We start from the raw sequence: 13,662 nt of genomic DNA on the forward strand, positions 1-13,662 counted from the left end.
GCTTCGAGGTAATCATTTTCATGCACTTAAAATTACTTCCACAATGTATTTTTGAATGAGATTTAATTCATCTCGAGGAACTTTATTCTTTGAAAAATAGGTCAGTTGATTTCTATAAAATAACATGAATAAACATAAAAATAATTTCATTCACTAAAGTATTCATTTTGATGTTTGTAGATGGTTTTAAAGATGGAAAACGTGTTGACTTGCATCTAGAAACAGAAACTCCGCCCCCTTCCCGCGCTCATTCATTCATTTCTCTGTTCCAGAATGCCTATGTTCTGTACTACCTGGCTATCGTGGGTCACTCTTTGTCCATTTTCACCTTGGTGATTTCCCTGGGGATCTTCGTGTTCTTCAGGTAAGTATGTTTACAACACCTGCTTTTTATCTTCTTCTCTAAGTTACTGAAATAAGTGGCAAATTCTGTAAGAGTGGGGCTGGGGGAAGGTCTCCTGCAAGTCCTAAAAGACATGCACCCTTGGTAGTGATGAAGTAGCAAAAAAATGAAATACGTTTGAACCCTATCTTTGGGAGAACACGAGGATTCATTATCATTTTCAAAGGCAATATGCCTCCTTCCCCAAATAAGACAGGCCTGTGAACCCATGAGGACAGTATGTGGTAATATGGAAAGGTTCCATTTTCCCTGGCTGCAGTTTCATTAAGTACTGAGCAGAGGCTCCTCCATCTTCTCCTATCCCCACTCTGATATACAGAGGCCATGGCCACAGGTTCAAATGCACCCTGCCTAATTATGAGCTGTATCACAAGTGCATTTACCATGGCTGGTGAGGCCATGATAGCAGTTAATCACAGAGGAAGGCAAGTCTTGAGTCTCTCTTATGACCTTAACCCGCTTGACCAGAATTAAAGTTGGTGGAAGAAGATGGCTCCTTGTCCAGTGTTAATTCTTTGTCCTTGCCAACCTACTGCTTTTAGCCACACTTGTCTTCTAAGACACTGTGAGGAATAATATTCCCATGAGGGTTTTTATTCTAAGGTTGTGTCTATTAAACTTAATTGCATTATCTATGCAAAGTGATTAGACTGATATACATGCAGATTTTACAATAATGGAGAATTTTAAGTGTCGATTCCTTCTTCATCATGTATTTGACAGAGTAACATATGGCTACATTGTGATGTTTCTTAAATTTGGCATAATTTCTTTAAATCAAAGCATGTGGCACTACATTACCCTTTCATGAGAATTCTAATTTCTACACTAGAGCAGTATCTCCTTCCACTTAGACTTTTATACTCTCTTCCGGGCAAAATTTGGATTTTCTGTATTTTATTATAGAAAATTAGATTGATTAGGAAAAATCTTGATACTCTATTCTTCATTGTATGAATAGGGAGGGGCTAAATATCTGATAAATATCCATTTAGCTAAATGTATAACATGCATAAATATCTGATATGAAAATTCTATAGAATTCCCAACAGGCAGAAGAACTACTTATTTTGTTCATGCAGAAAACTCCCTTATCAGAATTTCCTATTGCTATTACACTAGCTGAGGTAATAGTCAGCAAACCCTGGAGCAACTTGGGTTTAAATAACCTATAGACATGGTCTGGCAATTGCCATCTGCTAGGATAACTAAAACCCCACAAGAATGAAATTCAGAGATATGTTAACCTATGTGAGAATAAGGCATAAAAAACACATCAGAGCATGTCTCTGCAAAACCCAACTCCAAAGATGTTTTTCTTTAGGCTTTATGTGTGAACAATTTCATCAGAAAGCAAAATGTGAGAAAATACACAAGAAACAACTTGAATACTTGAGGTATTTTGTCGTCTTTAGGTGAATGTAAACAGAAGCTTTTCAAATAACTGTACATTTAAATTAGAAACTAATATGTATGTTTGCATCACAGCAAGCCTTCCTGAAAATAAGGCTCCCACAACACAGCCCTTAGCTGATTTTCTAAATTATATTTACAAATGTAGGTTTGGAACAGACCACGCGTATATTCTTTATAAATGAACTGCAGTTCAATAAATTTGTTAGAAATGGAAGTAAATTAGGTGGGAATGATACAATATCTAGATTAGTGTCTGACACATAAAAAGTGTAATATGAGTCAGGTACAGTGGCACACATCTGTAATCCAGTGGCTCAGCAGGCTGAAGCAGGAGGATTTCAAGTTCAAAGCCAGCCTCAGCAATTTAGTGAGGCCTTGAGCAACTCAGTGAGACCGCCTCTAAATAAAATGTAAAAAAAGGGCTGGGGGTGGGGTTTAATGGTTAAACATCCCTGGGTTCAATACCCAGTACCAAAAAAAAAAAAAAAACAAAATATATGTTTGATATCATTATTATTGTTATCATCATAGTATTATTGGTAGTAATAATATTTGTGGTGGTATGATACAAAAGAGGAAGACAAACTCCTTCCTAAGCTCAAATTCCAGATAGTCCTCTATACTTAAAAGATGTAATTAAATGTACAGTCATTTATATATAGACTAATAGAATCTTAATTTGAATTTTGTTAAAATAGTATCATGATAGTACTAAAGAAAATGAACAAGGGGAGAATAATCAACTGTGTATACACCCTTAGCCCAACTATTATTTTTTCTTTATCCTCTTAATCTTTGTCCATATCATAGACAAGATTCTTATATTGCCTGGCTCAGTGATGCATACCTCTTATCCCAGCAACTTGGGATGTTGAGGCAGGAGAATCACAAGTTCAAGCCAAACCTCAGCAATTTAATGTCTCAAAATAAAACACATAAAGGGTTGGATATGTAGCTCAGTGATAAAGTACCCCTGGGTTCAATTCCCAGTACAAAAAATGACTAAGGAATACAAATACCAATTTGTAACTGAATAGCAAATAATTACATAAGTAAACAGACAATGAGCTCCTACCACAAATGGTTTAACAGAAGAAAGACTGATAAAGCAAAAAGACATCAGGTATTAATTGCTAGAATTAGAAGAGTATTTTCAATTATAATGATCAGAACACAGCAGAGTAATCACATAGCATGATTAATTTTGGAATGTCTGCTCATTTTTCAATGGCTCTTCACCATGGTGAATAAATACATCATCTTGACTCTCACACAACTTTGATTAAAAAGTCTGCTTCTAAAAGCCAACTTTTTAAGCTTTTTAAAAACAGAACAATAGAAAAAAAGAAAAATTCCATATTTGTAGCTGTGCAACTAATAAATGTAGTCAGGACTTTAAAGGTAAATGTCAAGGGAGCATCTCTTAGTATTTTATTTGTCTATTCACTTAAACAAGTTATGAGATGTGAAAGAGAAATCAACAAAGAAAATGAGAATGTTCTTTCAATTATCATTTCTGTATCAAACCACAGAGGATGAGTGTTTAAAAATGTGACACATGGTTGGGAGACTGAGGCAGGAAGATTGCCAAGTTCAAGACCAACCTCAGCAACTTAGTGAGAACTTGTTTCAAAAAATAAAGAGAACTATGGTTGTGGTTCAGTGGTAAAATGTCCTTGAGTTTAATCCCCATTATAGGAAGAAAAAAAAATACAACACAAGGACAAATTACATTATTTCCCTACTCCTGTTAACCCAGAGTAAAATGATGTGCTGTAATCCTTGAGAAAGTAGGGGGAAGATCATTTGTGAGGCACTGACTATGTTCTACTGTCTCTATTTTAAGAAACCATCAATCAACAACTTAAATCTTGGGAGGAAAAATAAGTATTATTAATTTATAATCTAAATCTAATAATACAGAGACATAAACTGAAATAACTGACTCTCCAGGGCAGCCACACAAGAGAAGAATGAGAAATGTAGGCCACAAATGTGGAGATGTCAAATATTCAAATCCAAAGTAATGAGATACAATTTTTATACTTGTTTTCAATGATCTCCTAAAAATGCCCAATTTGAAATTTTTAAATACATCTGTTTTCTTAAAATTGAAGTATGTTCCTGGCTTTTCTAATTTTTTCTTATATTTGCATTTTAAAAATAATAAAAGTGGTTGTGAAGTAGAAAGGAATTCTGATCTAACACTGGAATTTATCTATTAATTTGCAAATTTTTCCCAGGAATTTTTTTCAAATAATTAACATCACCCTAAAGATCTTTACTGTACTTTACAATCTAAGGGTTTATAATTTATTTTCTTAAATACCAGTGTTTATGTGAAACATGATCCATCATCAATCTCTTGCTTAATTCTGTATTCTTGGGGTATATTGCAAAATTTGAACAGTTAGTTGCATAAAACTTTCATGAAACCAAAATGAGAAGTTATGCAACTCCTCTTGGTGAACTAGTTCATTCATAATCATCCCATGAAATTTCCCTCTGACATCCTCAGAACTCTTGAAACACACCTTACAAGGTCTATCAAAAGGAGTAACCCTACAGGTGTCCTCAAACCAGCAGGCTAAGGAGGCCTGCAGAGAATTTAAAGTTACTGAATGTACAGGAGGCCATGGATCCGCAAATACTTCACTAAAATTCTTGTGCTGTTACTCAGAATGAGACCATTAAAGCATGCCCCTAATCTAATGTGATTTTATTCTTAATCTTCAGGAAAAAGGAAAAGGCAGAGGGGTTATGTAACCCTGAAACAAATAAAAATCATACTCCCTGTGCCATTGGAAAATTAACATAGAAATGTACCATCTTTGTTATTTTAAAAGAAGAAAACTAAACTTTTGTGCCTTCTACAATCTAGAGGAAACTGAGTTTCAGTGATTTAATTAATAAAAATGGCAACAACTTTCATAACTGTATGAAAGTTTAAATAACATTTGTCATGGTATAGAGGTGTTTTTAGTCCACCAGTTAAAGATAGAAAACAGCCACTCTAAGATGCTATTTGTTCTAGGACCTTTGTAGGGACAATAGGAGCAATAATAAGGAGATGAATGAAATATAAACATCAAGTTAGTTCAGTAAGACCTCTCACTATTAGATGACAATAGTGCATATCAACAATAGAACTAAGATGTAGACACCCTTAGGGAAAACTGATTTGGGAAAGTTACATAAGTGCACATTTGCCTGAGTTTGGTTCTTCACCATTTACAGCAGGTTTTCAATAAATTCACTTATTCCATAAGTGCTACTTACAATTTATCAATTTGACTTTCTGTGGAATACACTTAAATACTTACACAGTTCATGTGTTCTCTCAAGAAAAGCATAAACAGAAAGTTCATTAACAGCCATTGTGACTGATCAGTACGTATACCTTCTGGTTTTTAAATATTTTCAGTATTTACTACTCTTGCCCAAAAGGTTTTAGAAATATATATTGAAAGGCAGGGAGTGTCTTTACTGCATGGCAAAAAGCATAGGTAGTCAGGGAGGTCCAAAAAGGTGGCTTCCACTGGGGCATCCAGAAAGAACAATGGTTTCTCTACCACCAACTCAGTGTCTATTGCTCTTTCATTTCACATCTACATACTGGATGGAGAGACAAGTCTTTTATCTTGTGAGGTGTCCACCATTTTATGTCTCTGACTGCCTTCCTACTCCTCCAGAGAGAACACCAAATTGAAGGCACCGAGGACAGCCTGCTTTCTTCCAACTTGGGCACTACCATACTGGGGACAGTCAAGATAACTGTTGGTCATACCAATGCACATTGTTCACCCACAGAACAGTAGTAACAGGAAAAGAAGCAAGCATTATGATTAAAAGGGGAGTTCTTGATAAGAATTTTGTGCTGTATCTAAAAGTACAAAGTTCCTTATCAGGAAAGACATACATATGATCTGTTATGTTTTGATTTTTTTAGAGTCTTAATGTAATTATGCACTAGTACCCTCTTCTCTTGCCCTTAGTTATAATGCCCATTGTAAACAAAGTACAATAACTATGTAAAGGAAAACAAAGTCACACTGGAAGATATAATTTGGGCTTTTACCAATTATAGAAATGAAATTCCTATCTCATATTATCCCATGGACTAGTAAATCCATACAAACTTTTACTTGTTTCCTTATTTGCTGCTCCTTGTTTGCTTTGAATGTGACTATAATTACAGACTTATATAGGAGTGATACCAAAACTGATGTAAATAATCTGCAAAACTCAAGGCAAATATTAAATGCCTTCTCATACAGTTACAAGCTCTCAAAAAGTATACATGCATATGCAGATAGAGTACTAATAACTTAAAACAAATTCTTTGTGAAAGATTTATACCAGATAAACTACAATCATTAAAATGACTTTTTGATTTAGCCTTAAAATATGACATTTTGAGATTCGAAATCAAGTAAACTTATTTCTTCCTCATATTTGAAATGACACCACGGTTTAACCAAGACAGCAGATAATGGTGTCTTGTCCTCCCACTATTGGAGAATCTATAGTACTTGTTGTTCTCTGTCACTCAAATAACAAGCAATGTTCTGTCCATCGAAATGCCTATTTTTTTATCAGGGGAATATAGTATAACTAACATCAGGTTTACGCGATTTCTACTTAAAACACATCAGATCTGACAAGAAAATGCTGTCAGCTACTCTTATATCCACTCAAGCAGCAGGATTTTTGCATTAATAATTCTTATGTTAAATTTAATTAATCTTCTCCAGAGCCTATGCCTCTTCTTCAGAACACTTATCACAATAAGAGTAAATAAGCAACTATGTTGCATATAAGGTCCTTGAAGTCAGAGCTTTCTGTTTGTCCACTGATACATCCCCTGCCTCTACTAGAAGTTCTGGATCATATTAAGTACACAGTAATTCAATTATTAATTAATTTTGATAAACTTCAAGTATTGTTAACTCACTTCAAAAAGATGAATGTAAATGTCATTGAGTAATGTAATAAAAATTTTTAAACTCAATAAACAGAAATTATATTTGAACTTTTAAGAAACAAATTCATTATTAGACAGTCTCCCTTTAGAGGCTAGCAGTTTATCTAGTTTTAAACCATCATTTTCTCTATATTCTTAATGAGAAGCATGTATATGTTTTTAGATATGTATATGCACATAAATATGTATTTATACATATTTTCTATATATAAAATATTGCTTAAGTCAGCTTTTCTCACTGTTGTGATTAAAGACCCAACCAGAACAACTGTAGAGGAGAAAATGTTTATTTGATGGTTTACAGTTTCAGAGGTCTCAGTCCATAGACAGCCAGGTCCATTCCTCAAGGCTCAAGGTGAAACTGAACATCATGGTGGAAGAGTGTGGCAGAGGAAATTAGCTCATATCATCGTGATCAGAAAGCAGAGACTTCACTTTCCAGATATAAAATATATACCCCATAGCCACACCCCCAATTAACCACTTCCTCCAGCTACATCCCACTTGCCTCTCCATAACTGTCAGTTAATCCCATCAGGGATGAATTCACTGATTAGGTTAAGGCTATAGCCCATTCATTTCTCCTCCAAACCTCTTGCATTGTCTCACACGTGAGCTTTTGGGGGACACCACATCTAAACCATAATAAATCTTATATATACATATGAGCTAGTGTTAACAACAGGATGCTGTCCAACATTAGTTTAATAAAAAAAGAATTTTTTAAATGTTCAATATGATACAAAGTATGAGATTGAAATCATCTAGCATTTAATAGAATTCTTTGATGTACTGAAAAAAATTGCTTAGTGGTCACAGTTCAAGCAAAATTGTTCTGATATATTTTTAATTAAGAAATGAGTCTTAAGTCCAATGATGCATTGGTGTTCTACGAAACAATTTCCTTGGACACTTTCATGATAGTGGGAGGAAAAGAGAAAATAATAGGCAATAAAAAAATAAGTGCTGTATCAGGAGGTGATGAGTGTTAAGAAGAAAAATAGAGCAGGGACACAAGGGTGAGAGGAAGCTGCAGGTAGAGAAGATATCTTTTGTTCAGGGAACTCTGGTTTCCACAGAGAATGTAGCTAATGAAGTCCCTTAAGCCAATGCTATGCATCAACAGATTATTGAACTCTACCCAATCTAAAGAAAACCAGGCCTAGGAGCAGTAGACCTTCCTCCTGCTTTTTGATCTAGACAATGTCAGTTGTCGTGGGCTAAGCCAGACTGAATGCCATAAGGAAACCACAGGTATTTACTTCCTAATGAGAGGAATTATTAAATGCAATTATGACTATGTGGAAGGTGGTGAGCCACAAGTTCAACAGCACGGACTCCAACAATTGTAAGGTGGAAGAGTTTACGTTGTAGAAATCTGGGCAATGTTTCGCATAATTATTTTTTTTTCTTTTGAAAGCCTTAAATTTGCAACCTGCCTTTAGCACTATTGTAAAACCAAGTAAGTTTGGTTTAATTTAACAGGATTCTTTGCTGACAAATAAAGTAATCCATTGTAGTGTGTGGGTATGGGTAAGTGCTAAACCATGCACTGCCTTCTGGACATAAAGTTCTATATTCTAATACTGCCCAATAAGTTACAATAAACTATTATTTATTAACTACTAATATGTGTGCTTCCTGAAAAGGTGAAAAGTGTAGCTACCGTCATCCAAATGTGCTCTCACAGAGATCCTTATTACTTACACTTACTTTAGACTACAGATAATTGACAATTCACTATCCTTTGAATTGTGAATATAGGAAAGCATTGTAAGTAAATCCAGACCATTCTCGTATTTCATCTTTCCCAGGATTTCTTTTTCAAAAGAAGACTTTATTCCATGAAGTTGTTGTAGGAGTAGCTATTCTGAATAACCGCAGGTTTTAAAGTGAATATATTATACTAATATTTTTGGATGAAATATGATAGATAAAGGATTTCTATTTAACTACAGTTCTCATTCCAATTTTCTTTCTACCATGACACAGGCTGTCTTCATGGCATCCAAAAAGTGAAAAAGGACATTCGAAGTAATGCTTGATTATGTGAACTTTCACATCAGGACACATGTACAAGTTTATGAAGTGGGGGAGAAAGGAATAATAGAATCCAACCAGTTGCTTAGTACTCATAAGGTGGGAAAGTGACTATGTGACGAAGCAGCAGCACTCAGATAGGTCTGATCATATCTGAAGCACAATATGCCTCACAAGGAGATCAAATTTAAGCCCATTTAGAATTCTCTGCCTGTGTCTGAGCTCCACCAGCAGGATAGTGTGGAAAGCAGGAACCACAGTGAGGATTCCACATTGAGATCTGGGAAGATACCAAAAGACATAGTGGAAGGAAAAGATGGTGGGAGACTTGAAGTTGTGTATGAAATGGCTCCAGGACATGCATCTTGTCCCTTGTCTTGGGCATCCTTGCTTCTGACTTCTTGCTCTATGACCCCATTTGCCACCTATATTTGGCCTTGTTACAACAAACAGTAGACTTTTCATTTGAAGCACACTCCAAATCCTGATGGTTTCTCTTCTAAGAACCCTTCTTTTAATTATTTCTCCAAAATTACCATAATCAAAAGTGATTACTTTTACTCTTTCAGTTATTGTAGGAAGTTATTGTTTTTAAAAGTTTTTTAAAAATAAGGCAAAAACATAATAATTAGTTTTGAGGATGGAATCCACCTCATTTACTTCTATACATCCTCTTGTCTGTTGCTAAAGAAATATGAAAAATATTATCGAGTATTTTTCAAGGACTTTAACATTTGGACCCCAGTTAATACTTGATGTTACTTTTTCTTTAGGAGCCTCGGCTGTCAACGGGTGACTCTGCACAAGAACATGTTTCTGACTTACATTCTGAATTCCATGATTATCATCATCCACCTGGTTGAAGTTGTGCCCAATGGAGATCTGGTGCGAAGGGACCCGGTAAGCTCTGCATGATTTTGTTTTTAATTTTATTTTAAAGAATCTAGTACCTGTAAATAGTGACGATGATGTTAATGCTATTTACATCTGCAATCATATTTACATCTTGAGCTAAAGGTTGCCTTAGCAAAGCATTATCAGTTCTATGTATTTCTTGGAAATCATTGTTACATGCTATAGTAAAGGACTGGAATCATTGAATCACAAGCAATCGAGAATCATATGATAAGGCTGTTGTACGAGGGCTTGGGTCAGTCACCTCAACACTATGCATTTACTCAAATGAGTCATATAAATATGTTCTATGTCTGCATGCTTTGACATAAGAGAATTAAAAAAAATTAGGGGCAAAAGAGTACATCCATGAAACTCACGCCCATAAACACCACCACAACAATCAAATCTGGTGAGTGTCCTTCTTCTATGAAAGTATAAACAACCGTTTACTTTCCAGAAATTTTTTATCAGCTCAGTGCTTAAAATTGTATAATCACTGTTTCTATTATTTAATAATCATTTGATCCTTAGTAAATACTTTCATCTTGAAAAATCCACAGATGCTCTTCTGCATCTCCTGCCTTTCTCAATTTCAATCAAAAATCTTTTTCTTACTCATTAATGGCCTACATTTTAATTGGTCAATTCAAAACAATTTAATGATGTGATGATTTCTTCCATTGCATATGAAATTGCCAATATTTGATCATTTTTATTCTGTAAAATTGATCTATGTTTCATCCCAATTCAAATTTGGGGACAATACACTGGGAACTGTTACCTCGCCTAGGCCTGAGCAGACAATGGAGGGAAAGAGGAAGGAAGCTAAGGACAGAGAAGTGATATGCTTGAGGGATGATCTTCAGAAACTCAAGATTTCTGCCTCTAAACACAGCCAGCTGTAGAAGCCCCCCAACAGGGACAAGGGAGTGAACACCTACTCTCACCTCCCTGTCTCTACTAAGGGTTCTATTAATTGAGCTTAACCAGAAACCAGAGAGCAAGGAAGCCCTAGTGGAGGCATCCAGATCCATATCTCTGGACCCAGGACTGTGGGAGGGGTGGAGAGTGCATCTGGAAATTCAAATAGAAGCTCTCACCACACAGTGAATGGCCAAGGGATATTTTCAGTTTTGTTTCCCTGCTTAACTGTGTTATGCAAGCATCTGTAGATAGCCTCATCTTTCAAAACTGGCATTTGACAGTTCTGCCAACCCAATGACAAAAATGCGTGAAATCTGCCCAGAGCATGCATCCTGCTTGACAGTGGCATGGCATGGGAAAGCAGCTTAATTTGTCTTCTAATGGAGCCTCAGTGTTAATAATTTTTGCAGCGTGAATATATCCAGAAAAACATTATGATTCATCTTTTAAAACCTTGACATCTGTTATCAGAGACAAAGTCCTGTCTTACCTGAATAATAATATGACCAAATGGGTTTATTTTGATGAGTTTTCTTGATTTAAATAAAATTTATCTCACTTAATTTTATCCTCACAAGACCTCAATGAGAAAGATATTATCCCTATTTTTAAAGCTGGGAAATTGAGGCTCAGTGAAGGTAAGTATCCCCCATACTGTGAGTACTTAGAAATGGGATTCAAACATGGACCTATCTCACACAAACCCATCTCTCTTCACACCACAGCCTTCATTTGTTTCCTTAGAAGATACCTGTGCTTAAAGAAATGGGCTCAGCCATTCCAAAGCAATGACTGTCAACAATTGGACTGGCACACCGTAGTTAGTGAAGCTGACCCCAGCCAAATTCAAACTAATGTAGAAGCAATTTTCTAAGCAAAGAAGAGTCAACTGTTTGGCTTTCCATTTTGCACTAAGGTTGGAAACACTGAAAAAGTTACCACCTGTGAGAAGTAGGCCAGGCAATGGCACTTTGGTTATTAAATCCTCACACATTGGCCAAAGCAGTGCTCAAATTATGAAGTATTATAAATTCACAGGTAGACCCTCTCCTGTCTCTCTCACACTGATAACTCTTAACCCCAGGCAACTTGCCACCCACTGTGAGATCTTGCTAAACCTTTTATCATTTTGCAATAGTCTAAATTCAGGTTCTTTCTGACTTCACTACTAACCTATAGAAACTTTATCCTTCAAATGAGAATAACAGAAACTACCCTGCTTAGTTTCAAGGAATTGTCCTGGAATCCCAAAAAAGCATAAAGCTTTTTAAAATTTCCAAGGTCATCATACAGGAAGCAATTAGTTGCTCATAAGTTTTCTGTTAACCCCTGCCTTATAGCTAAGTCCCCTCATCTCTGTACTTGGCTTTTCCAACAGATTTATTGCTCTATTGATCTTTTTTTAAAAATATTCCTTAGTTGTCAATGGATCTTTTATTTATTTATATGTGGTGCTGAGTATCAAACCCAGGGCCTCAACACATGCCAGGCAAGCACTATACCACTGAGCCACAACTCCAGCTCCTACTCTATTGATCTTAATGGTCTTATTCGTTGTCTTTGCTAGATGTGTTCACTGCCATAGGATGTTTTAGGGCAGACACACTTAGGTACTCTGCTAGTATCAGTACATAAGTTCCTTTCTAGCCACCACTCAGTTCTGCCCTACAGCCCCTCTGATGCCTAGAATCTCTAATAAAGCCTGTAAACTGGTGTCTAGGGACCCAACCCTGCTGCTATGCAGCTGATATCCTAGAAGAATGAGTGTGAGCTTAGAAGAGCCAGAGAAATTAAAAGAAAGTGTTTTTCAGGGATGGATGTGTGTGGCTAATTCTCCCATATGCATTCTCAAAGTGCAGTTGAGAAAAAGGAAAGAAGTTTTTCTTTATGACCTGATACACTTTTTTCTCCAATCTGTAAGTTTTTAACCTAACAAACTTGCTAATTTTTAACTGCACAAGAGCAAGCTTCCTAGGGAAAAACTACAAAACACTTCAAAGACAGGATTTCATCCAGTCAATCAAGTATTCTTTGAACACCCAAACTCAAATCTTAATATTCAGACCAAACTGACCTCTTACTATTTTGGGAAAAGACCTATTCATGACATTCCCTTCACAGTCCTTAGGAATGAATCCAACTGTAGAGACAGTCCCATGTGTCTTGCAACCACACAAGTGGGATTCAGATATATTTTTACCTGTTCTGAAGGCTGCTTTCTTTTTTTTTAAATATATCATGGAAAACAAAGGATCAAAAATCTAGATAGCTTTCTCTGTACACCTACAAGAGGAACTCCTTTCCACTGAGGCTAGACAAAATGAGAATGGGTCACCAATCAGAACTCACTTATGTGGTAAATGGAGTGATGTCATGATGTGAGAATACACTGTGCCCTATTTCACATTCCCAAATGTTAATTTCTTCCATCAGACAAAATATGAAGACACACGGTTCTCACCAAATACATGTGAATAATGTAGGTTAAAACCAACTGACTAAATTGGGTATGTGAAAATTAATTCATGCCTGTGAAATATGAAGCATACGCTTGACCCAGGAGGAAAAATAACTAGTTGTAAAAAATTACTAGTTTTTTTAGTACTTTCTCTATTTGAACATAGTCATTATTTTCAATCAAAAATTTTGTTGACTCTCTTATCTACCTTCCATTTATAAACAACACAGAACACCTCTCTCTAGGCAAGCAAAATTAGTTCAAGAAAAGGTAGGAAAGACTCCTAAGTAGAACTGTTTTGTGTGTCGTTCATCCTTGAAACTGTTTCTGCAATTTCTCTGAGAGAGATGCATAGTGAAACTTCTGTTGTCTCACCTTGAAAATACATATCCTAGCATAAATGCATTCAAATAAGCTCAATTTCTTGAGTCTTTTCCCATCCAGAAGTTTAAGTGCATTGAAGTTGAAGCAATGAATTTGGGTATCAAGAAAGAAGAAATTTCCTTGCTGTGATAAACTTGAATATAAAAAATAAACAAG

General features: G+C 35.7%; 1 protein-coding gene across 1 annotated transcript in view; it reads left to right on the plus strand.

The window, feature by feature from the left end:
• Positions 1-13,662, plus strand: part of Calcr (calcitonin receptor) — a 116,132-nt gene that overhangs the window by 90,337 nt on the left and 12,133 nt on the right. Inside the window, exons 8-9 of the mRNA XM_047561845.1 lie at positions 273-364; positions 9,617-9,743. Coding sequence (XP_047417801.1) covers positions 273-364; positions 9,617-9,743 — 219 coding nt within the window. The remainder of the gene's footprint in view (positions 1-272; positions 365-9,616; positions 9,744-13,662) is intronic.

This window comes from Sciurus carolinensis, chromosome 8 (assembly GCF_902686445.1).
Source record: "Sciurus carolinensis chromosome 8, mSciCar1.2, whole genome shotgun sequence".
In the NCBI taxonomy this organism is placed as follows: domain Eukaryota; kingdom Metazoa; phylum Chordata; class Mammalia; order Rodentia; family Sciuridae; genus Sciurus; species Sciurus carolinensis.